This window comes from Crassostrea angulata, chromosome 7 (genome assembly GCF_025612915.1).
Source record: "Crassostrea angulata isolate pt1a10 chromosome 7, ASM2561291v2, whole genome shotgun sequence".
NCBI lineage: Eukaryota > Metazoa > Mollusca > Bivalvia > Ostreida > Ostreidae > Magallana > Magallana angulata.
Window position 1 is genome coordinate 46554008 of NC_069117.1, and position 26874 is coordinate 46580881.

General features: G+C 33.9%; 1 protein-coding gene across 1 annotated transcript; it reads right to left on the bottom strand.

Moving 5' to 3' along the window:
* Positions 1-854: 854 nt before the first annotated feature.
* On the bottom strand, positions 855-25315 carry LOC128155328 (uncharacterized). The gene is made up of 23 exons (XM_052816973.1): positions 24673-25315; positions 20424-20592; positions 18638-18744; positions 15451-15597; positions 15061-15225; positions 14836-14951; positions 14482-14608; positions 14385-14393; positions 11405-11856; positions 10304-10378; positions 7574-7618; positions 7191-7268; positions 6791-7099; positions 4343-4660; positions 4126-4248; positions 3763-3894; positions 3358-3489; positions 3168-3248; positions 2830-3058; positions 2548-2627; positions 2222-2302; positions 1823-2129; positions 855-1718 (listed from the first exon to the last, which is right to left on the bottom strand). Exons 1-23 carry the CDS (start codon positions 24731-24733, stop codon positions 1456-1458), a joined length of 3606 nt encoding a protein of 1201 aa, XP_052672933.1. The 5' UTR covers positions 24734-25315; the 3' UTR covers positions 855-1455.
* Between the last annotated feature and the right edge of the window lie 1559 nt (positions 25316-26874).

The following is a 26874-nucleotide window of genomic DNA, read 5'->3' on the forward strand; positions in this document are numbered from 1 at the left end:
TAAAGTTTTTCATTTTATTAGGACTATATCTTTATCGGAGCCACACTAAATTCCGGCACCATTAAAAATTGGTAAAAGAAATTTGTCTTTCATTCCAGATGAGTTCCAAATGTCAAGTTTGCATAATATGACGTCAACAAATTCTGAATTATAATGAAGGTGTGTATTCTATTAATGCCCGAACCCAGACACGTATATTCTATATTGTGGTGCGCGCTGATAAGGCGATTTAAATTTAATTCAAGCATTGAAATCCATATCATTCCTCTATTGTTAAATGGGTATGTCGCTAAGTAAACCTATTAAAGTTCAAGAAAGGTTTCTAATTAGACCTTTTCACTATATCCAAGTAAACATTGTCCGCATAGCCATGATATCTTTATAGAAATATTAGAATGTTAATGGCTTGCTAGGCCGAAGACGATATTTATTAATATGCGATACCTATTAGGGATCAAGAGAATTTTTTTAAATGCTTGTCATACATGGCATCTAAAGAGAAGAAACCTTGACCTCATTTGACCAGATTATGAGTTCTGTAGAAACTATATTTTGCGATTTTGCCCCGACAAATACCATTTTCTCTCGTATTTAGGACATACTCATATGAATTTTAAAAGATGAATGTCAGAAGAAAATGTATGAAACATTAATTAATTGGTCTCAATTTCGGACTCCTTTTGCACAAGAGTTTAATTTGTAATTCTTTGAGTATTTTCAATGTAAAAAATTCTTCTATACAAAAAATATGATAAAAATGTTTTCGTTCCGAAACCAATAAAATAAAATGAGAGAGAGAGAGAGGGAGGGAGAGAATAATTTTATCGAACTTGGAAAATTTAAAACAATAGCAAAACAATGAAAAATAATATTTATTGCTTTACATAGTGATGTCATATAACAAAACATTGCATTTGAAGCTCCGAGTCCCATTGCCATATTCTTTGCGTAGTATTTGAATGAGGCATATTGGATACTCAACTCAAGAGAAAAAACAGAAGTACTGTACATAACACATAATACATGATTACAAATAAGGAACAATGAGCATCATAAACAAAATAGATAAACTTAAATAATACTGAAGGGATACTGTAATGTATTCCGATCCATTACAGTTAACTATCACAGACCATGGAGCACTCAGATGGCGTGTCATTATCATATACCGTAAAACTCGCCATGGAAATTATGCTTGTAGACTATTTTGGCTACAATAGACGTTGATAACATGACACAATACAAAATAAATAAATATTTACATTCCGTTTCGTCAACAGATAATTTGAGACATTATTTTTCAACGCTAATTTCGTCATCCAAGACGAATTTTTGAATATCCTTCAAACCAGCAGCTCAATCAATCGGAACAAATACCACGCGCCATATGTAAAACTCTCAAGAGGTATCGAATGTATGCGGAAGAACTTCTGAATTAAATTTCGGAGTTGAGTGCTATGGAGTGTCTTGAGGCTCATTTGGCACGTTCAAGGAGGGGGGCGGGGATCCATAAATTGGAGGCGTGACTGTAGACGTTTGAGATCCTCGCCCCGAGTTTAGTTTCATAGAAGTGTTAACCCGAGAAGGGACACACCATGGTGGTATGGGCATGGGATTGTCCCTCATTTGTTGATCCCAATATTCGGCCCTATTCAAAAGATACCCGCGGCCATGTTCAGCAAGATCTCTTTCGTCCAGTATTGGGTCCTTTTCTCGATCTATAACACGAGTGAAAAAAAAAGTTTATTAGTAATTATACATAAAGGAAACAATCTATTTTACTCTAAGACTTTGGTTTTGACAAGCAGAGTGATTGCCTTACCTGTTGAGTCAATCACATGGTCAAAGTATTTCTTGTCTTTATATAGTTCCTCCAGAAGTATTCGGAGGCGCCAATCGTCCATATTTCGCTTTTTAGCGTCAGCCGACTTCGAAGCACCAAGGGAGCGCATACTCTCCCCGGAATCATTGACCATTGTGTTTGCCCTAGTCATACTCGAGGGTTCTCTGAGAGACCATGGAATGGTATGACGTAATTCGTGACGTGTGCACCATGGTGGCGTTTGTTCTTGATTAATTCTCTCTCCACTTCGTCGCACGATCGTAAAGAAGGGTTCAGGTGAGTTTTGCTGTAAAATGGGAAATATCTACTACATGATACTTGAATCTAAAATATCCAGTGGCACGTGCCTGTCAATTAAAACAGAAATAAACAACTTACATATCCTTCAGGGCGGCCCTGTGTTCTGTTCCCCACGAGGACAAACTCATCCTCATCTCCAATATCAATAGACCTCCTCTCCTGAAAAATGAATTATAATACGTTAAAAACCGTTAAAAACCAAATGACACAACCCAAAAATATAGCAATCAGAGAAATATTCAACACAATATTTCATCACACACAGAAATGCATTGGAGTCAATACAATAGTTTTGATATTTCAAACTCATATTAAAAAGAATAAGTCAACATTTTTAAAAAAAAAAATCTGCAGAGTTTATGATTTATTAGAAATATTTATTCCATTTATTAGAAATTGAATACCTCATCATCCATCTGAATTTCCTCGATTTCAAGGTCATTGGGCGTTGTGAATGCTTCCCGGACATGCCTATCTCCACCGCCTTGACACAAAAAGTGTAAAGAAAAAATTAAACATCTGCAATACAGTTTTCTTTTGGAAATAATGTTTTGAACATATAAAGAAATAAAATGATCAAAGTTATAGCAATAATTACATTAAACTATATATATTTACCTTTTGATTTGATTTGAACATATTTTATTGTATGTATATATATATAACATACATATATTTTTTTTTACCTTTTCTTTGATCCAAGAACTTCTGGTCATTAGCCAGACCCAGCCTAAATTGTCGGAGTTGTTCTGGGTTGAGGGAGTTCCGTGTACTGTCGTTTCTTTGTAAAGAAGAGGGTGGTAGCGGGGGTCTGCCACCGGGCCCGCCCAATGGAGCCCCTCCCCCGCCCCTCCCGTACACCTTCACCAGATCGTTCAGTTCTCGGGGCTTTTCAGATTCTGACACGTATATCATCTGTTAAAGGAGGCAGTTTCATTAAGGTAACTTGGTTCCACAAAGGTCAGAAGTTCAAGACAATGGACTAGGTATCGATAAATTATTAATTTTTAAGAGCTATCCCTACCTGAGGATCGCGCTTTTTGCGAGACTTAAACAGGCGTTTCTTTAGAAGTTCACGGCTAGGTGTCCCAACATCTCGCCGTCCCTGATAAACAAATTATGAGCATCCATTTTATCAGTTTTATAAAATTTTCATTGAAAGACGGATATTTGATGGCAAGGTAAGTAAACATATAAAAGATGATTAATTTTACTTTTCTTTTGACGTCATCGTCATCATCACCAAACGTTATCACTTCCTCTTCCTCCTGGTGTTGTCCGACATTGAAGGCCACGGACTTACCCCCCGTGTTGTCAACCTTTGTCAGAGACGGCCTCTGCCTTCGCTGAAAATACACCAATTCTAACATATATTGACGAACAGTTTTAATAGGGTGTAGTAATTACATGTATGTAAAGTTCTAAAACTATCGTTCAATTGAGTGGTATTTGGTCAGGGCATAAGAAACTATCGTTTCACTTATACTTAACAGGCGCAATTAAAAAGCTGCTAAGCAAGCCAGTAGGTTTCAGATACTTCTAACGGGCTGCTAGTATAGTAAATTACTGGGAGATTTGCTTTGTTTTTTGATTATGATGATTCCACCAAGTATCCCTACCTCAGAAGTAGCAATCCTGTCGGCTGAAGACCTCGGTTGTTTGGGTCTAGGACCATCCTCCCCGTCACCATCCTTGGACTCTTCCTTCTGAGTTTGCGTTATCTCTGGACCAAACTCGTCGGCAATATATCCCTTCAATAAAAATTATACCGTACAGCCGTTTTTTGTTTTGGCGGGACACAAATCTGGTGGATCTGAGTCTACATATGTATAAGGTATACCAGTAATTTTGGCGGATGTAATTTTGGTGTATCATTTTCCCTTCATTGGAAATCCATTGTTTGTTAATTACATGTCATTTGTTATAATTAGAAATATAATACATGTGAAATGAATGTAATGAACATTCAGCTGCTATCATACCCCAGTTGGACGTCCCTTTTTGTTCCGTTTTAAACGCTGGATTTTGAACAACCCTCGGATTCTCGCTTTCTTGAAATAGCGAGCCATTTCTTCCTCCGATATTATCTGACCATCTGAGACGCGCTAAAATCGAAAAAATGGTGATATTAAAATTATTGCAAATTAGATACGATTTTTGCAATTACCTACGTTTTAAACCAATTTGATAACCTCTTACAATGATTCGTCCCTGTGAGTCCCGAACGAATCCTGGAGGTAATTTCGAGATCCCCTTGACGTATTCCTCATCGAATACTTCGTCTTCTTCGACATCACGAAGGTCTTGGTCACTGTCTATGTTCCCGCCATTTTCATCGTCCTCACCCCCAGGGGGCGTGACCCGAAATCCCGGACTGTCAGTTCCGCTGTCCTTCTCGCGCTCCTTTTCGGTGCCGTCTGCTTTTGGTTTGCCTGTGTCGTCTGGTTCGTCCACATTTTCTACTACCATTTCCTCTTCTGCTTTGTTGTTTTCCTTCGGGAAAGACTCTTCGAAATCCTTTTAGTTGAAAAAACAATGTAAAAAAATCCATCTGTTTTATACAGATATTTCAAAGAATATATTTTTCTTTCAATTGTTTTTTTTCTTGGGGGGGGGGGGGGGGGGGGGGTAACGGGGAATGATGGGGGTTTTCAAGTTGAAAGGAAAAACTGATTTCTGATTTTCACAGCATATAATAAAGTTGATTTATTTATGATGGATTTGATCACGCCCCGACCGAAATTATCACCTCATGATATTCAAAGGATGATTCCTTATTACTTATATTTATATAATTTTAAGCCATCGTACGATTAAATATTCAAATATAAATAATTAAATCCCGCTGGCGCCTCGGTTTGGCGTTATTTGTAGTTATGGGTTATATAGTACACAATCGATACGTAGTGTTATCACAAGTAAAGACCCTGGAAAATGTAAATATTCATGAACTGCACGAAATAAACACGATGATGTCGGACTCTAATTTCCATATAAGACGTCTTGGCTGTTTCTTTTATTAAATGTAATGATGTACATTAAACGATTTAGTTATTTTTATTTATAAATTTTTCATTTGTTAATGTTAAAAGAAAGATGTAAATACAAACAGTAGAGTACTTTCTTTGATGATTTATGCGAGTTATGAAGGAAGCGATCTTTGCAGAAAATATACATAACCCGCGTTAACTGCTAAGGCGGGCTATGTACTTTGGCTGCAATATCGCTACCTTCATATTCCGAGTGAATCACCAAAGACAGCATTTTATTGTTTAAAGAAAGCCAACATTTCCCTGAGAGTTTTTGTTTGACTGTCTGTTTGCCTAGGGAGCATTTGATTGCTTTTAATTCGAACATGCATGCAAGACAAAAGTGTCTTTGATTTTCTATTTGTTCAGACACCCCTTTTTCGTTGATCCACAACTTTATGCCAGACATGTTAAGGTTTAACCAAATTGATACAACTATAAGAAATGTTAATTATCCACGATATGTCCTCTATTAAGAGACAGGTACTAATATATTTCAAATGAAAACCACGATAGATCGTTGAGGTTTTAGGACACTGTACAGTTACCGTTTTGTCTCAAAGTTTTAAACTGTTTGAACTGTTCTAGTTTGACAACCCATAAATCATTTTCACGTGTAATTGAACGGGACTACGCGGTAATTTGATATCTTTCGGTGGTCTGTAACAAATGTAAATGTCCGCAGATATCTGTATAGCTTTAAAATAATCAGACAGATCTGAAACTTTCATTTAAAGGTCTCAGCAGAGCGTCAATTGAAAGGCAAGTTCTGAAAAGACGCGCTGATGTCGCATTTTTACCTTTTATCTATTATCTACTCATTGAGAGACGAGCATAAGGACAAATTATTAACACCAATTAACAGGAATTAAATGACATCGATAAAGATTACCAGCAGTGTAGAGTTTTACAAAATTTCGCAACTTATCCTCAACTTTCAGATTGTATAACCAAAATTACATGTATATCAATTTCAAATCTTTACGAGTAAGGACTTTCAAAACCACTTTTCTATGCCTCAACACTTCTCGTTTGTGTAAATTCATTACCTGATTATCTCTTTGAAAATTAAATACACGTTTGCAAGACGATCCTATGAGTAATCATACGTCAAAGAATTGGGAAACACTTACGATTATACTTTAAAATTATAACCATTTTAACAAGAGCTTGGACTTTGGGATGTTGTGTAAAACAGCAATGTGACGTAGCCCTGTCTATTTCACTGCTGGCCACTCAGCCCTGGCTCTTTGAAATCAACAAGATTTGTCTGGCTTCTGAGCTAAGAATACGCAATTGGTGCATATTTCGCCTGAAACGCGTCATTTTAAACTTGTTTTGACGCAAAAAATATATAGCTACGTCCAACCAAGGTCTTGTTAAAATGGTTCTATGATTTGTACTATTAAATCCTGTATCATCAAGAATGCAAGCAAGTAAACTGTATACCATTCACTGATTCACTGAAGGATCTTTTCGGATTGTCATGGTCAATCAAAAAGGGCATCTTTTTATAGTACTTGCGGTATCTTAAACCATATCATACAATTGAAGCCAGTGGCATCATGCATCTCATACAGTTCTACGCAGACAAAAATAAACCAGATAATATTCTTACGTCATCATAATCCTCCATTTTGAACTCGGCGTGGTCGTCTTCCTCACTCCAGTAGTGTTCTTCGTCAAGCTTGGTTTCGATGCGCTTCTTGTTGAGGTACTGTTCCATGAACTCGGCTTTCTTACCATCCCCATTCTTTCGGAGCTCCTCTTCCTCCAACGAATCGGGGGAACCGCCACCATCCTTACGCTTGTCGTGCTTTGGTTTCGATTTCCCCCGAGCGAAGCGACCGAGTTTCCTCTGTTTCTTGTTCCTCTTTTTCTCGTGCATATCCCTTGTGATCAGAACTTTGCTCAGCTGTCCTTCCGGCTGCAATAAATAAATTTGTTATCATAGTCCACTTCTAAATCAATAAACAACAGACTTGAATTTTTGTCTAAATTTGTTAAAATATATTTACAACATATCCGTGTCCTTGCTTTCTCCCGCCAATTTCCCTAATTCTCCTTTGTACTTCTTCTTCGTCCTCAGAGCTCTCCTAGAAACAAAAAAATTCAAAGACCATCAATGGACTCAACATCAAACACAACATAGAAATGCACGCGCATTAAAAGAGATGACATAACTTACAGAGCTCTGGCTCTCGTGTCTCAGAAATGAAAGAAAATCAATTACAGTAGGAAAAGTTTCACTGTATGATACGTTACTTTTATTGTCTACTTCTTCACTTTATCTTGACAACTGCATGACATTAATTCTCAATACAGACCTAAATTTTCTTTCAATAGGTTTATATGACGATTATCAAATAGAATTTATAAAATGGATGATGGGGTTTCTTACTTGCTCATTGTTTTCTTCCTCTTCTAGATCTCTTGGGGTAGGATCCTGTTGCATTAAAGAAGTAAACAATAAAAGAACATTTAATTCATTGCATGGTTATTATTCCAATCTTACCAAATTGAATCCTTGGGTAAACAGTATTGTATAAAAAAAACTTGCAAATAGATTCTAGTTAAATGAGGCAACTTTTGAGATTTGACAAAAACCCTTATTGTCATAAAGAAACATCTTACAAGCAAAGCAAGAACCAACACACCTGTTGGTGAAAGACGTGAAACCTTACATGAAATCATTGTTTTTCATTTCTAGATCTTCCTTTCTACTTTAGTTTAAGCTGTTTTCCTTTCTTTCTGATTCTTCAGACTTAAAATCAGGATTAAACCTATTTGTCTTAAGGCTATTGGGTCAAACTACAGATATTTAATACATCTGCTAACCACATCTTCTGCCTCGATGGAATAATCGGTATAAAGCTTGTTCAGCACGTCATTTGTTTACAGTAATATTAAGATTTTTTTCTATAGGAGAACAAGTCTATAAGAGCTTTATTGAGTCTCATTGCAGATATAAGCACTTTTGTTAACATGTCAAGATTTACAAATTTAAAGTCTGCAAGTTGTACTGAAAGATCTATTAAGTCAAGAAATCGTTGGGTTTGCATATTGATTCTCGCCACAGGACTCCCTCCTTCTGTGGTGTGTTTCTAATATATGGCGTAGTCAAAATCAAAGAAAACAAAATTTAAAACTAATACCCTGGTATTATCGATGTTTTGCAGTTCGACATTTCTATACTTGGATTTCTGCTATTATATCGTGTACATTGTAGATGCAACATTTTGTTGTCATGTAGTAATTCTCTTTTTGATTATTAATAATTTATTATAAATCACCATAAAACATAATCGAATTTGCTTAAGACTCTTGTGTACAGCTTCAAATAGTTTTTATGATTATTTTCACACCTTATAAGATAAACAAGTAATATTTTAGTGGGATGAACATGAATCTGTACAATGATAAACAAGAAATATTGATTGCTTTTTCAACAATTCAACACGCGGATTTACCTAGATTTTAATTTTTTATTCAAACTTTACTTAATTGATTGTTTTCCCAAACATTTGCGGAAAGTAAATATAAACAGTTGTGAAAGAAACTTGCTACTTTAAACGTGAAAAACAAAAGCTATCACCAATGTCGAAAATCATAGACAGTTAGCTTGTTTCCAGTGCGTAACGAAGACAGTGCAACGCCCAATACCAGATAAGTATCTTTGCTGACCTGGTTTAGCACTCGATATATTTATTCAAGTTTTTAAAAAATCGATATAATCATAGATAATTTATTTTTCTTGAAGCGTATTTCAAGATTAACATGCATCTATTTTGTCATCTCAAAAAAATGGATTGAGTCCTTCCAAGAGGTCTTGAAAAAATATATATTCACGTCCATTGAAGCGTGGGGGTCACTTGATTGAAGTTGCACATGAAATTTGAAAAGATTAAAAAAAAAATTTTGAAACTTTCATTTAGAGAACAATATTTGAATGCAAGCTTAACGGTATAATGACAGGTTAATACTAGTAAGCATTGATTTCGAATTAAAGGTGTCCTAAGGTTTCGGTTTTCCTTAATTTGAAAGAAACTTTTTGAAAGAAACTTATCTTTAGAAAAGATAATCACAACTACAAGTCGTATAACCTGAGTTTTCTAACTATGATTTAAATCCTTTATTCTTGTTATTGCACGTAAGTGTGTATAAAGAGATTTCAAAGAAATTCCCACAATCCCTTTCGGTGTTGCCGTGTAGTCTGGTTTTCCCTCAAACCAAATTTTACCTTATGTTCATCTCTCTCCCCGTCAACAATAACCTTCAGTCCAAAATAGACATTTGAAGCTGCTTAGTGGTATAAAACTCATAGGCTACTCGTGAAATGCACATCAAATCAAAAAACAAATGTGAAAAATAAGAAAGAAGTGACACAAAACACACTTTCAAGAAAACAGAGGTGGGGGGAAAGGTAACAGAGCGAATGGTGTCAAGGTTTTGGTAAAAAGAAGCAACACCAACATTTAGACCGCTGATATTGTTAGAAACTTAAAGATTCACATTTAGGTTACACATATATATGGCAATGATACAACATCAGTTTTTCCACTTTGATAATGGATATTCACAGCAACTGGTGAACATCAAATTACTGATTTGTGTGTACATGATAAGTTAGATAGCAGCCAAAAAGCCCGCAGTGAGAGACGAATGTCATATAGAAATACTATTAATTTAAGGTACATTAGCAGTGGATTTACACGATTCCATAACGTGCAAACCAACCTTGAAGCTGATAGGTGGTATCAGGGACGTGTATACTAATATACATGTAGTATATATGTCCCTGGTGGTATGGAAGCAGGTAAATCTGGAGGAAGCTAGCATCTAATTGACAGGTATCCTGTACGATTTCAAAACATCTTCTCCAACTGAACCTCATAGTATTACCCAATTATACCGGTATTTTCATATTGACATAAGATATGCATGTACAGTCTATAAGATGGGTGAGGTGTCTTACTGAACTTAATACCAAAGTATATATATTCCATATTGACATTAAATATACAAAGAAAAAAACATTAAGATAGACAATACGCCTGATCAAGCAATGAGATTCAGTCAGAGTCGACAGTTTGAGAGGTCTGGTCGCAAGCTTAGGATTATCTCTACATACCTGGCTCGGTAAGGGCGTAGCCCCATCTACCTGTTCTGAGGGTGCTATAGTGCTACCGAGATCCGACATTTTACTCTGTGAAGATTAAGTTGTGCGTTACAGTTGTGCATGGTATGATGGAGTGCTAAAAATGACCCTTTTTATTGCTCGTCCGTGGACCATAACAAATCTCGACAAACCTGTTGGTGATCATAGGCTAACTACTGTTTCGATCAAGTTTTTGCTTAACAGTTTTTTGCTTCCTTGATAGTTGGTACTGATGGTCCATTAACTATTGTTGAATTCTTCCCATTCACATTATAACTTTGGTACAAGTTCTTTGAAAACTTTATGAATGTTCCACAAAGAATTACAATATGTTTCCTTCCGAATAATAGCACAAATTTGGATCAATGGTGGAATTCGCCATGACACTTTACCAAAGTTACGGCCTTTCATCGACCCATAATGCTTTTGAAACTTTTTACTCGTTTGTTTGCATTTCTTTACAAGGTCTAAATTATTTTGTCGTGGGATTCAAAACGCTATTAGATTTCCCTTTAAATCGATGGCTAAGTCATATTGACTGAAAGCGTTATTGATAGTCATAATAACTTGTGTTGCTAATGCTTCTATCTCTTCATGTATACCAACAAAATTATGTAACTAAGAATACAGATGGAGTTTACTTTGTGATAACGGCATATATTCTAAACTATAATTGCATCATATTCTCAAATAATAATTCATGCATGGGTCTTTCATTAGAATTTTACTTGTTTCATTGTCGCCGTCTTTTGAATTTCCATATTCAGGAAAATGTTTATTTATTTGTATAAGCTCTACAGGCAATGAGGTTTAGGGATCCTATCCTAGCTTCATGCATACATGTACATTTAATATAGCGTTTTCTCCTTGTTTTCTTCTGAAAATGGTATTAAGGTACATATGTCTAAAGCTAGAGCATAGGGTCACACACCATACCATTACCAAGAAAAGAACCAAAAAAATAGATTGTAACATTGACATAGAACTATGTGAAGACACGTGATCATTTGAAAATAAATATAAATATATACTGTAATTAATTTAAGTGAAAGAGTTTAAAGTTCAAAGACTTACAATAACTGTATCCGGTCTCTCTTGATCTTCCTTCGTTTGTCCGTCAACCTCCACTCGGACTTCCTCTTCCTTTTTTTCCTCATTCTCCTTCTGCTCTTCTTCTTTGTCAAGTTTATCCGGAATAAAGCCGGAATCTTGCGATGCTCGATCGTCCTCGTCTTCCTCTTCGTCTTGTTTTGTCTCCCCCGACGGGGGTTCTTTCTCTTCTTCGTGTCTTAACTCTTCCGGTGCATTCTGTTCATTCTGTGCCTGTTCTTCGCTCTTTGTGCTCTTGTCATCGTCTGACTCTTCTGTGATGTTGCGTTCTTCGTCATCAATTTGGGTGCGTTTCCGGCGACGGCAGACGATACACAGAATAATGATGATGATTAACACAATTATAATAAATAGAAGAACTCCTATGAGAATATAGAGCCAGGTTAAATCTGTTTCTGATGTTGGAGCTGTTGGGTCTATAAGAAAGAATTGGAAAATTTATGCATATACTGTGTAATGAAAAATCTCGTATAAAGGGCCATTTTCTATGTTTTCTAGTTATTTCTCGGTATAAACTTCAATTTTTAAACTAGAGTGGATAATCATATCTATTGTTAGATTGAAATTAAAATCAGTTTGATATCTATGAATTATTCAGTTGAAATTTTTAGGAAACTTTTACGCGTACTTTTTGAACCAAAGTTAAATAGTTATTTTTTTTTCAAACCTTGAATTACAAATTTTTAAAACAACACGCTTTGCCATACATGGTTCTTAAATGCGTGCTATCCAAAACAAGTAAAATAGAGTAACAGTCTTCTAAATATTTTATAGAATAACTTATAAACATCCGATAAAGCATGTTAGAAACATGAATATTAATGGTTCATTAAAATATGCGCAAGTTATATAGATTATTTGAAGCTTGTGCAACATTCATATATATCATAGCTTGAAACGAAACTCATGAATTATAATTTTTTCAAATATGAAGAATATAATTGTGTATTTATAGTTTTTCTCCCTATTATAGAAAGAAAGAAGTTGTTTGTATTTAGTTTTCCTTTCCATGCAGTTCAGGTTATCTATGCATTACTGAATAGATATTTCTATGCATTTCAATATCTTTAAAGGCTGCCAGCCAAAATTACTTAAAGGTTCAGAGCGTCTCATATTCACATGTCTATTGCCTTTAATATTCGCATTCAGTGGTCTGACCTTTTTCATACATACACATGTACATGCTAGGTGTATTTTGAAAATGATGCATATGGCCTATATATCATGGGCCACTTTGCTAACCTGAGTGTACATAGTTAATATGATAGCTACATTGCAGGTTATACATACTGCAATTAGTTCGTAACGTAGAAGGAACGGCTATTCTTCCATACACGAGTACAACTATACACATGATACATTGAAACCTAACGTCAATTTATGCTGTCAATGTACATGTAGCGAGAGTTTCGTTTTATTGCATTTCATGGATTGAAGCACAGCATTGATACATGTATTGCAAGCTTTTGTTTATAAACATGCAAAAAAATGATGCTATGTCTGAGAGAAACGAGTTAAATTTTCCTGATTACTTACTTCGAATCAATTGAATGCTAATTCGACATCACGGTTCTTTATTACTTTCAGTCAGAACTATGTGTCATGTTTAATACTTATAGCATTGACAAACGCATCAACGCCTACACTGTGTTCCTTCGTTCATCCAAAACTTTCTAAACGCCAAAGTTCTAAAATTTACGTGACAGAATCTTCTCTTGGTTTGCAGAGAATTCGTAACAATTTGTACCGCAGAGTTTTGCTGTTTAATCTAGTTTGTATACTGTAAACCAACATTTATTTGCGAGCAAGAATTTTTCGCGAGGTAAGCGAAAGCCTCGTCTCCGCGAATATTTCTCGCTGCGAACCAGTCCTTGTCGTATGTTATTTTATAACAACATTGATCTCAATCAGGCTTGGTCGCGAACATTAGTTATCGCGAATCGGTTTTTCGGCAGTTGATCGCGAAATAAAGTTGATCGCGAATAAAAGTTGGTTTACAGTATAGTTTGATTCATTATTACCGGTATGCAACTGTTAACGTGTAAAACGATTATTGAATATCGAAGTTCTGGTATGTAAAATGTTCATCCTCTCTGAATTATTACAAAGCTGTTACAAGTAGCGACTTTTTGCATACGCTTGCAAAGTTAACCAGGCAAATCTTACATTATTTTAGAAGTAATCTCAATAAATTACATTCACCCGGTTTCACAAAGGATCTTTGAATGAAGAAAAAGAATGTGTAATAATAGATGGGGAAATGTTACAAAAATAGGTTTAAATCTTAGAGATATTCCCAATGTGTGACATGCTGTCTACTACAATGAATAAATTGAAATATACATGTAATTATTGCCATAATTTTTCTTATCACGTTTCATTATATTCCATAAAACATACATCACTTTGTTACATCACCATTCATCAGAATTTTTTAAAATAGATTGTTGTACTGTTTTTATCGAAATAAACAAAAAATCAAGCGTAATTTTATAAATAGTTTCTTTCCCAAAATCGTAACCCAACAGGCGTGGCGCGGTGGATTAGAGCGTTTATTATCTGTAAGTCATGAGTTCGAATAAGTTAAAATTTTTATCTCCCAACCCCCCTCCCCCCCCCCCAAAAAAAACAACAACTTTAAAACATATTTTTGTTTAAATATTGTAAAATTTGAACAGTCTAAACCTGTAAAATTATCTTAAGTATAAAATTTACTTTAATCCACAATATTATCGACAGATGTCCCATGCCACCTCAAAATGATTTCTTACAATTGACAAATGGGGATTTTTTTCTGAATACTTTTTTTTCGGCATCCGTGATATCGATAATCATTTCCTTTGTAATTTGCTGATCAATCTGATATACATCTGATATATCCTTTTACTGTCCTTAGTAAAATCTAAAATAATCTTAAAAATTGAAGTGTAATACATGTACTTACAACAGGCAGCTGAAATGGAAATAAAATGGATTTAATTCATGAATTCTGACTTGTAGTATGATCTATTTCTTCTGTACAATATCAAAGAGATACCTACTCGTTGCTATATCGGCGAATTCGACAGTCTTTCCGTATTCAGTACTTATGGACGTAGATGTCTGGCCCGTGGCGCATGCTTCAGGATTTACGGAAGCGGAAATTGAGCTACCGGAAGTTGTTAACACCTGAATTTAAGATCAGCGATTTACGAATCTGAGTATTTGTTTCAAAAGACTTAAAAATACAGTTTGAATACGTATTAGTTTATTTTGAAACTTTCTACTTTGAAGTACTATAAATATGAAATATACAATTCCAGAATAGTCTTCTGGAATATATACATTTACTGTTGGAAATATTAAAATCGTAGGTGATCAAAGATTCATCCATTAAAGATTTTTAAACGTCTCACCATGCAAGAAAACTGAAAAGTAGTTGGACTTGAAACTGAGCCGTCAGCATTGTAGAGGGTCACATATGTGCTATCTCCACTTGTTCCTGAGTACACACAATATAACGAACCACCACCTGCAGAAGTTCATAAGTTATATTTATTTTTTATCTTTATTTGCTGGAGCGTTAGAACTGGTTTTTACATTCCAATCAAACTTATTTTTTAGTCAAAGCTGAGTTTTACTTGAAAACATCGGATTTTCTGCACATTCTGTGTTGTTGTAGGCGAACTTGGTTTTGTCAGAGCACGTATCTAGAGTAGTAGAGGAACACGTCAGTCCTGTGTAGTTGTAAGACCACGTTCCATGGATACTTGTAGGACACGTGACTGCTGCTGCTACCTCGAAACCTACAGGTGCGGAAAGTTTTCATTGTTTTGAAGAATTGAAAAATAATTACTCATTCAAAATTTATATAAACTTTTGATTGGTAATTAAACAATATTTCACTTCGAACTTTATATATTGTGTTTCATAATGAGCTCAAAAGCATTAATTGAATGACTGAGATAGAGAATTGTTAAATTGCATTGAAAATCTTTGCATATTCTTTTATAAAAGTACTTGACCAATACCAGACTGAAGTGCTACGTGGTCTCGCTCTATCCCTAGGTTTGTTGTGTCTGTGCACACTTCACTTTGCGCAGGAGCAGGTGCAGAGGTGGATTTTAAAATAACTCGTTCATAAACCTTGATAGGAGATGTGAGGACAGCATATTCCACTTTAAATAAATGTAAAATGTGTATATAATTAATGCACTGACGGTGTTATCTAGTGCCAAAAATAAATATTTTTCATTACTGCTGCATATAAATCAATACTTTTTCGTCAAATCTGACAGCCGATAATCACTTTTTTGATACTATGAATCACTATATTTTATAAATATCATTACCACTTTCTTGACATTTGACGGAGATACTACAAGAGGAATAACATCTACCCCTATTTTTGGAATTATTACTTTATGTGACAATTTCTATTTTAAAAAGTAAAAATGTAATACATTTTTCGGATTTATTTATTAACATATACAGAATAATAAGTATAATATATCTATGATTATATTACATGCATAACAACTTATGATTTTGTCCATCTAAATTTTCTAAAACTTAAAACGTTAAATTTCCCCCACCCCATATACATTTAATTATGGTATTTTAAATACTACAACTGATCAAAACAAGTCAGCCTTCTAAAAACGCTAATGAAAAAAATGGATTTTTTGGGGACACTTGACATCCTCAATGTGTTATACTTTTACTATGCATTCTGTAATAACTGTCATGTGATCAAGAAGAGTCGCGTGATTCACGTTCTGTCTACTCTTACTATAATGGATGTTCATAAAAAGATAGACAAGTTCTTCTCCTGATAAATTGGGTAAATCAAACACTTTTTTCATAAAATTCTAATTTTCTCAGATATAATATATTTATTGTGCATTGCATATAATTATATGCATCAAATGTGATGCGTCTGTGTTAGATAACGGTAGTGGAATATTGTTTTGTGTGAAGCTTTTCCCTATAAAACACCATTCAATACCATTTCGTTGAATTATTAGTCCCCTACCGGTTTTCACCGGAGGGGACTGTAGCTTTCCTCTGCGTCCGTCAGTCTGTCTGACCGTCTGTCCGTCCGTCCGTCAGTCCGTCTGTTTGTCTGTCCGTCTGTCCGTCCGTCCGTCCGTCTGTCCCACTTCAGTTTTCCACACTTTTTTTCTTTATGCGTTTGAGGAATAATAATTATGGAATTTCCTGAACAGCTTCAAAATGTCAAACTACAGATCAAGTTTACACTTTTGTAGCGTCTGGTTGACATATTTTCGAGAAAATTAATTTTTTATATTCAAATTTTTTAATGTTCGGGTTCGATATTCTGCATAACTGTGCATTGTTTTCACAATTTCCACAAAGGGGACGTGTATTGCTTATGCAATACTCTCAGAATGCTTGTTCTATTTGCTCTCGAGATCGTGTTAGCTTCATAATTTTCACCAGGAGAACACTAGCCACATCGCTCACATGATCAACTTATCTTTTCAAAGACTTCTTGCATCCCTTTCATTTAAAACAGAATGGGTCTGGAGTATGAGGAGGGAAAGGTTACGATTTAAAAAGTCCAGAATTCAAATCCACACTATTTTTGAATGTGTGCATGAGGCTTTGTTGTTAGTAATAGCATTTCTCGTGCAGTTGTTCTTGAAATCTCAAAAAAAATTTAAGACACCCATTATCTGGGGTTTTATTATCATATCCATTGTACAAAGGTTTGACTCTTTACATGTATATTAACTACTTAAATTCTCTTTTTCATAACAAAGTTTTTGTTTAAAATGAGGCAGATGTTCTAGGGGAAAAGTTGATAGTAAAATGTTTACGGACGGACGGACGACGGACAACGAGTGATCAGAATAGTTTAATGGAATTTTTGGTTCAGGTGAGCTTTTACGAGTGAATATAAAAAGGTATCCTGATTTAAGTGAGCATGAGATTTAATTTATATTTTTATAATTCAAGATTTCCTCATTTTTACTACATATTAATAGTTACTGTATCTATGCAGTTTGTTTTTGAAGTAAAAATAAAAATTACTTTGTAAATCTTTAATGTCTAAATTGCATAGATATCCGTCATGAAGAGCTATATGTCTTCAATGTTTCCAAACAGTATATAAAACCAAAATATAATATTGTTTTAAAACTTGGCTCGTTCAAATTTTCCCTTTTTTGTTAATTTGCAAGACAATTTGTCTATCTTTCATGCTTCTTACAGGCACGTAGCATCAGGGGGCTGCCCCCCCCCCCCACTTTTTCTCGCAGCAACAAATTTTTTTAAAATTAACATATAAAAAATTGAATTATCACCGAGTTGCCCCCCCCCCACACTTTTTTGGGAGTATGTAAAAAATTGATATGAAAATAAGAAAATAAGGAGTGAAATTGAAGTTATACATACTACGGATTAGGATTTTGAAGATTTTGGGAAAGTTTAAATTTCCTTATTTTTTTTTTGTTTGCTTGTCAAGATTTTTTGGATGAGTCTGCCCCCCCCCCCCCCACTTTCAAAAACGATGCTACGTGCCTGTCTTATGTTAATATATGAATTGATAAAAAGCAGAAAACTTTATCATTAAATAAAAGATTTAAACGAAGATTGAAATGAATTTTCAATTAATTCTGAGAAGATATCTTATTACTGGGGTATATTCAATAATGATTTTAATCATTCTGATTAATGAATTGCATTTATCTTAAGAATTTCTTTTAGCCATAAGCTTTAAATTTTTAGAAACTGTAAACTATATACACTAGTGAAAAGCAATTATGATTAGTGAAAAAACATAGTGTTTTCCACTTCATTGTAACGTCAAAAATATAATTCAGGTTATTTAATTTTACCATAATTGTAAGAAGTATTTTCTACCACTCAATATTTAATGGCCAGTTTTTAAGGTACTAGTACTCTTTGAAGTTTTAGCAAAATGTTAAACTCTTTAGTAATTGTAATTATAACTTTATTCGTTGCACACTAATTAAATAAACACAAAATGTAAAAAAACAAAAAAAAAAAACCAAACAAAAAAACAGTGGAGAACGGGAAGATAAAGACAGCCCCAAGGAAGATATATGGGGTTTTGTTGTTTATTATTATTTTTATTGGCTTAAATTTCTGCTAATTAGCATTAGTGCAATATTCAAAGAATTGATTTTATTGTATGTATAAGTAATCTAGGTATGCTAGTTAAACATTTACCTGTATTCACAGTATAGAGATATTTGTTGTCCGATTGCTTCGAAAACGTCATACAGGTGTAGATGTACGTTGGCACAGTTGTAAATGGGTAAAAGATACCTGTTGATCTACCAAAAAAAAAAATGCAGTCATAATCATATACCTGTAACATTTTTTAAAGCATATACTCGTGTAAAATAAGTGAGCTTCATATTTTAGGTACAAAATTTGAGCAGTTTCTTATTTCTTTATATAGAGCTTTTCTACTAAAAAAATCGATATAAATTGTTTCTTGAAATGGCCACCGCCACCACCTCTCTCTTAATGCTTTATTAGAAATGATACAAAATAAGATTAATTAGAGAATGTCACTATGGATTAGCATTAAATTATTTCTGTTTAGAAAGTTTCTACACATATACATGTCCATTAAAGAATTTTAATAAAAAAATGTAATTTGAGTTACATTAAGATATAATATATTATACCATTATGTATAGTATATTATTCAAAATATTACTTTGTAAGTTAATCAAACTGAATATGTAGTATTAAAGACTAAATTACATTGATTTCCGCCGGTTAAATGATTTGATTTCAAATAAAATACAAATTGAATTACTCACGCATTTCAGAGATGATTTGAAGATCGATTATCTTCGTGAGAGGTTTTATGCATATTATTGTCAAAAATTGTGCAAATCGAATATTTTACACGGTGATCATATTCGAAATTGGTTCATAATAATGTCTTAAATTGGTCCATGCCACCTATATACATATATGAGATTTATAAATAGAAAATTTAACTAAAGTGTAAAAAAAAGAAAAGAAAAAAAAATCTCTTTATTCAAATGCTTAATAAAAAAATACATGGTGGGTTACAATGTAGATACCAGTCTTTCTTAAACTCGAAATCCGTATATGGGTTTTTTTTTACACAAGAATTGCCAAACATCTTCTGAAAATTAAAAAGCTATGATAGGATTCAAATACATGTATGATGTGTGACGTGCGAAATGGCGATAAATAATAGATTAATGATTATTGAAAATTATACAAATCGTTTGATTGAAATGCAAATTTTACATTTTATCGAGTGTCTTATTTCATCAACTGAAAAAGTCATGGAGGGAGGGAGGGTTTGGTTAAGAGGCCTTGTTTCTGTAACTTTATTCTTGAGTTAAAAAACCTTTTAAACTTGATTTTTTAGAGGGTTGACCGTCCGGACCACCTCTAGATCCGCGCATGCTAGATGTTTTATCATGACAGGAACACGGAAAAAGATTCAGTCTGACATTTATTTATTTATTGCAATCTCAACACCATTGTACAAAGGTACACAGAGATTATAATAATACATTATGTGATATTTCATACTAATAAACAACGCATGCGTAAACGTGCGAGAGACAGAGAAAAAATAAAACATGTACAAGATCAACTCCGACTCTTAATACAAATGTGAAGTAAGGGGGTTCTAATCTGGGGAGCATTTTTTTTTCTAATAAAAGCACAGAATTTCTTCAAAAGAACAGTGTTTTGTACTAGGTGTTATGAATTTAAAACTAATAGCACTTTTTATTTTGATATTTGTACATTGTGTTTGATAAATTTTGAATGCGTTCGTGTATGGTTGATATCCGTCGACAAAAAGGCACGAAAAAGATGCCTGTCTTCAAGGACTTTTGTTGAAAATTACAATTAGACAAATACATGCACTAATAAAAAAGAGGATTTTTACTGAAGTGTTTTGCACGCACGATAGGTAAACGTGCTTGTGTGTGTACTTATTAGTGGTACTCACTTGAGTATGTAGTACGTTCCGTCTGTGGAGAAACACTCCATGGTCCACAGACTGTCAGATGCCACGTCTACACGAAGTTTGAAGTTCTCTGTAGTATTGCTTGTAACGGTCCATGTTCCGCGGTTACTGGTCACCCAAGTTCCGGTGAAAGGGAAAGTGCATGCTAGATCTGTAACATGGAATAATGGTCATTTGTAAAGAATATTAATTAATAAATAATTCTATTTTTGAAATGTCTTTGTCATTAGTTTTTTTTTTTTTAGCAATATGTGGCATTATTTTGATTATGGCATCTCTACCTATAGACGTACATGTATTTGACTTTGCTTTTTGATATCGTAGAACATTTTGACATTTTGATAAAATAACAAGAATTTGAAAGAGTCTTATTTGAAATACATTTAGAAATGTGACTCAATAGAAATGGAGAATGAGATTGCTAAAATTGGTATACTATACAGGTATGTAACAAAATTTCGTAAATATTTGATATAAGGCGATCACAACAAAGAAAACTGGAACATTTATTTAGGTATACATAGATGCACTCTAAGTGGCGACAACAATGGGCTGGCATTTTGTTATAAAACACTTGATTATTATTCGCTTACACTCCGTATGTTACAATGTACTTTATTCAGTACAAGCACTCAACAAAGCACCGACTTTGAAAAGAAGTAGTTCTTAGCATCACCGAAGAGTAACATAATAACAGTTCTTTAAATAAGCTAGGTGATGGTGGTTCATTTCAAAGGTTTTTTTTATCCTTACAACGTATTATCAACGAATCTGAGAGATAGAGAATTATCATCTGTAGATAAACATGCAATTATTTTCGAAAAATTAATATCCAAAATAAAGTTGCAGAATTTTGTCTTAAAATGTTTCTTAATGAAGCGTTAAGCATAACTTTTCACATAAAAGAAGCCTTGCAAATTTCTATGGGGTAACTTTTATATAAAAATGTAAGTTTTGGAAATTAGAAAGTTTGTTAACCATTTGAGATAATATTTTAGAGATAATTCGTAGATTTGCCATTTCAGAATTTCCTCTGAATCATTCAATAAGAATTATTGACACTTAATATAAGAACACTTTTTTACTTTTAGACATGCGCGTTGGAAAAAATGTCATTTTTTAACAAAGTAAAATAGAGCATCAATGACACTTTGTCATTTTCAGCATGATAGATATATTGTACTTGGCTGTATATAAAACAAATCATGTCTAAAAATTAATATTCACCTCAATGTCTGAAACCGGAAGTTAAAAAAGCAGATTGCACGTATAGGTGACAAAATTGCTTTGTTGCAATTATAAACCAATGTATTAACGTCTGCAGAATTATAGCGTGTCTCAGTGTTTGGTACCTAGATTTATAAACCGATAAAAAAATGTTTTAAAAATATCTTAAGAGACCAACACTGTTCTTGTGAAATTTCTGTTCGATCTTTTATTAAGGAGGCTGGATAGTCAACAAATTAACTATCGGATCTACCTTAAACTTTTTAACAAGACATTTTTTGGCTTTTACCAAAGAGTAAAGAAAAAATCTATTTTTTTTTAATTTTTAATCTTTATCCAGTGCTCTTTTTCAAATGGAGGTACATATAACCTTAAAAGGGCCCTCTTAAAGATCTAGCTGTATCCTGTGAAATACACTACATTGTATGAGTCTATTAGGAAAATGTTTCTAATCAGTTCAATCGTACTAACTCGCATTTTCCGTGGTATATATATAAAGAAGAAAATATTTCAATTTAAGGTTCAGTTTGGTTGGAATGCCGATTAGCCAGCAACTATAAAAGATGGAAAAAAACCCACATCTACACTACTAACTTTGGTAATCAAGTGAATTATTTCTAAGCTAACAGTCGAATATTATTCTTCTACGGTTACTTCTTTAATAATGTGAATGAATTAAGCGCTGAAGAATTGCAACGAAAAATAAGGTACGCATTTGTGAGCATGGTTGTTTTCTCTTCAAAATGGAGAGCTGTCAACACGGCAGAGAACTTTAAAGTGAGAGTGAGGCCTTCAGTGTTTAATAACAAGCCCCTGACCAGATTGCTATTGTTAATTCTTGGCAAACGACTACAAACCGGGTACATCAACAATTCTTTCACACTAAAGGTTTTTGCAATCTTTGCAATCGTTCCAATGGACAAACCATAAAGGAAAAAATATCTGCCTTTAAGAGCATTGATAAGAAATTTTCTTATAATACATTTAAATATTGTGCGCCATAAAAGCAACGGAACGTTCGGCATTTATATCAACATAGCTATACATTTAGCTTTCAATGTTCTTTTTCAACATAAACTATAATTTATGGTATTCGTTTGCTTCGGTATTAAGTGGAATAAATATTAAAATCCATAACTCGTAGATACGTTCGGTTTGGATATCCTTTTAAAACTGTTGTGATCTAGCCTCGTTTATTTTCAGTCTAGATTCTATTCAGAATATAATATTTCTTTTAATCCTATGACTCTTGTACATTCAAGTTTGTTTAGTCAGGTTTTATTTATCATTTTTAGTTTAGACAAGTTTTCTTTTTTAGACAAAACGAAGAAAAGAAAAAAAAAACATAAACCATGTGCATTTCGTATTAAGAAAATGTTTGATTTTTCGACTACCTTGATTTTTCAACACTTGATTGATAGAGTGGTACAAAAGTCAATGCTCTTAGAATGACGTAATGAAAAATTACAAATTATTATGCACGACATGGACATAAAAAAAAAGGATTAGCGCAATGCCAGACGTTTCTTGTTGGTTGTTTGCCACTCTGAAATGCTGGTGCATTAGTATAGAAAAAGTTTGCATAATTTTATGATGACATAACATAAACACGACAGACTATGGACAAGTTAAGTAAAGATTGAGCTCTGTCGATTGTTTAACTTTAATCACAGGGATTCATGGGTCAAGCGAATAAATACGGGTAAAGTACACATAATATTACGCATCCGCGTAAAGCACTCCATGAAAGAAAGGCACTGCAAGTGAAAATTACGTAATCCTCGAGTAAATTCATTTTTTGTATGATTGAAAGGTTTTGTCGATTCGGGAGGGAGAAAAAAATATTTCTGGATAATTTATTTCGTTTGGAATTAGAATTTGACGGGAGATTATAGAAGCCATTTTATAACCAAGTTCGTTTTCAGCGGGAGACTTTATAAATGAAGTCAAAAGAATTGGAAAGATGACAACAGTTGAATAAAATACAAGCCAAAACTGCCTGATTTTATTGGGTGCACCTTGCTTTATAACAGTCATATCAAAAGACTCTCTGTCTTACACTTCCTCGAAATATTAATCAAAACTTCTGTCGCTGTCTCTATCAGGAATTCGCCTGTACATGATTTGCTGGGTAACGCAAGACCTTGTGATTATCAGGAACTGGTCTGGCCTATGACCTTGTTACGTTGATTTCACAGATCAATTAAGACACCGAGCCACTTATCGTAGTATATATTACAGCCATCTTCGTGTCCACTTTGAAAATGATAAACTTCTCCAAACTGAAAAGCTTTTTTAATCCGACTTCTTTTGCCCTCTAAATCGACCTAATCAAATTGTCATTTTCAGAAATAACTTAGCTAGAATGTTTGACATTTGAGATTTTGTGTATAAGAAAGGCACTTAGATGATTTACTCTGGACAGAAGGCGCCCTAAACTCGGCACGCTGCTCATCAATAAAGTGCTTTACCAATGATCTAATATTGCATGATTTCAAAACACGTCCATCGGATATCCTATTTCTCTACATACCTAAGTTGTTAATGTTTCAAAAGAAACAAGAAAAAGTGTGGCGCTGTCAAATGATGATTCTAAGTAAAATGATGCACAAAGATATATAAAATCTCGATCAAAAAATATAATGAATGTAATTAAAATTAATTATGAATTATTTTTTAAGGACTATTAAGTGATCCTGAAGTGTCAAAGTTCCTGTCACCTGATTTTGTATGTGTTATAAGAGGAGCGACAAGGTTTACTCTTTGCTACAGATCTGCAAGAATTAAATTTTATTTTTTCAATACGCTTTGTGAATGATTGTTTAATTGTGTATCACATTTCATTTTTTCATTATTATTAATGCATTCACTTTTTATTATTAAATACCTAGATCATATCAAATGCTGTTAAAGATCTTTAAGGTTATCAATCTATATTTTTAATACGATAGATATTACATAATGTATGACACTTACTATTGAATCAGAACAAAAAACAACTTACCCCCGGGTTGAACACAGAGGGTGAGAAATAGACATAGTGCAGAGAATCCGAACAGTCCCATTTCTGCTTTCACCGATGGATAATCCGTGCCCCCAACATCACGATCCCGCTACATTGCAGGCAGTAAAAACATGCACCTTCCTTGAAGCAACAACAAATTAATCCCGCGCAACACTCAAACCGCTGGAAGTCCCTTTTTAATCGTTGATTGTAGATCGAGAGAGCAAGAAATTTAACTTCTGAATTTTTTTTTTATCTATTTACACAATAAAATTGCTTATTAATATTTCCCCGATTCTATGGATATTTTCTGTCGTTAACGAGAAGTGAAAATATTGTTTAAAGATCCATGACCAGCACACCAGACGAGCGGACCCCTTCTTTCGAATTTCCGGCCTGGAACGCTGCACTGTAATAGCACGTAAAAGGATTTGTTAATATCTCACACCAAACCATTATCATCGCTGTTCAACACAATGCCCTCTATTTCCATGCTCTTTGTGTTTAGAAATCATAAGGTCTTTTTACTATAACAAAAGACTTTAAAATGTGTATTTAATTTTTCTCTTCGGAAATTCTGTGAGGAATAAATTCATCATATCGATTTTTATTCTTTTTTGGAAAACTTCGTCTCAATACGTTTGGAATTCGATTGAAATTCATCTAAAGATTTCAAGTTATTTTAAATTCACTTTTAAATTCATCAATTACTCTTCTTTTATGATTGGTGAATTCGGATATTGAAAAGACTTCTACACAAATTCAAAACGTCTTTTGTGGGACGTACTGAAAGAAACCATAACTGCGATAGATCGATCTGGCAGTCTGAATTAGTAGCTGTAGATTTGAGATTGTAGAGAAATCAAGATTTATACAAACGGAACCTACAGGGACTCTCCATAACAGTCCATTAACCGAACAGTTCAGCGGCTCCGGAACTATTTGTGTTCTTTTGTAAACAGAGCTGGACCTAACAATTACTTTCACCTCGCCCCAAACAATGAACTGAAATATAAAATCAATCAGAACAAACCCCATACTTTTCAAAAAAGAACCAAAATCAATGTATCCGGAGTGATTTTACTTGGCTTTAATAAAACACATTTTTGACGTCTGTATTTTCTGCACGAACTTAACCTAGCCCCGAAACCTCCGCAAAGAAATGTCTGACATCAGAACGATTTCTTTGTAACTTCATACGAAGAGCGCTTCAATAATCTAACAAACAAAGTCTTATATTTTTAATCTTCGTCAAAAAATCGATTTTTAATATGAAGGCTTGCACGTGCTGGCGCTGGCGAATGAAAAACTTGAAGGAAGAGCGATAACTCGTGTAAAATTTGACCCAGACCAAATTTTTAATATCCTGTTATGTTGACTTACTGGCTTAGCTGGACTAGACGGTTCGAATATCGTGGTGTAATATAAAACAGTTATTAAATGTATATGTACAAAGAAACATCAAGACTGTTTGCTGAAAAGATTACATTCATTAGCCTTAATGGAATAACAGTATTGTGTATATATGAATACTTTTGTTATGACACGGTGTCACACGAAGTTCATATACATAATCGTTTGATACCAACAATAGATTTTTATTAATTAGACTATATTCAATAGGTATGGTAAATGCAAAACCGGTTTAAAAATTGTTGGTCAGCGGCTAATACAAAATAAATAAGTTGTACACAAATATTTTTGAAAATACCTGTACATATATATGGCATTCGCTACACGTAGGTGTAAAATCCCCCCCCCCCCCCCCAAACCTATCTCTACATGTACCACCCAAAAAAATGGGGAAAAAAAATTACCAGCTGACATCGCGCGGGAAAATATCTTAAACGAATAAAAGTTCCTGTTAAATCGAATACGAATTAAAAGTGTTTGATATTTGAACAGATTTAAACTACATGCAACTATTCATCTTGCATTTTGAAAGCTTCAAGTGAGCAATTCTCGTTCTAATTTATGGCGTGTATCGTGGCCTGAAAATAGAAAGGGGATAATCCAGCGAAAAACATGCAGTTCTCAGTGATATTGATATAATCAGACTTCTCAACAACCCAATCTTCTCGTTGCTCATTCAGTCCTCCTGATTCAATTACAACTTGTAGTTTGAAGTGGTAATTGCCCGGAGATAAATTAAATGTTTCCTAACTAGATATCAAAATCAGTTACACCAATACGCCACAGAAT

Coding starts and splice junctions, on each gene's coding strand:
- LOC128155328 (XM_052816973.1), bottom strand. CDS start 24,733: ATGGGACTGTTCGGATTCTCTGCACTATGTCTATTTCTCACCCTCTGT. Junction 7,619..10,303: donor CTACGCCCTTACCGAGCCAG/GTATGTAGAGAT, acceptor TTAATGCAACAG/GATCCTACCCCAAGAGATCT. Junction 3,059..3,167: donor GCAAAAAGCGCGATCCTCAG/GTAGGGATAGCT, acceptor CTCCTTTAACAG/ATGATATACGTGTCAGAATC.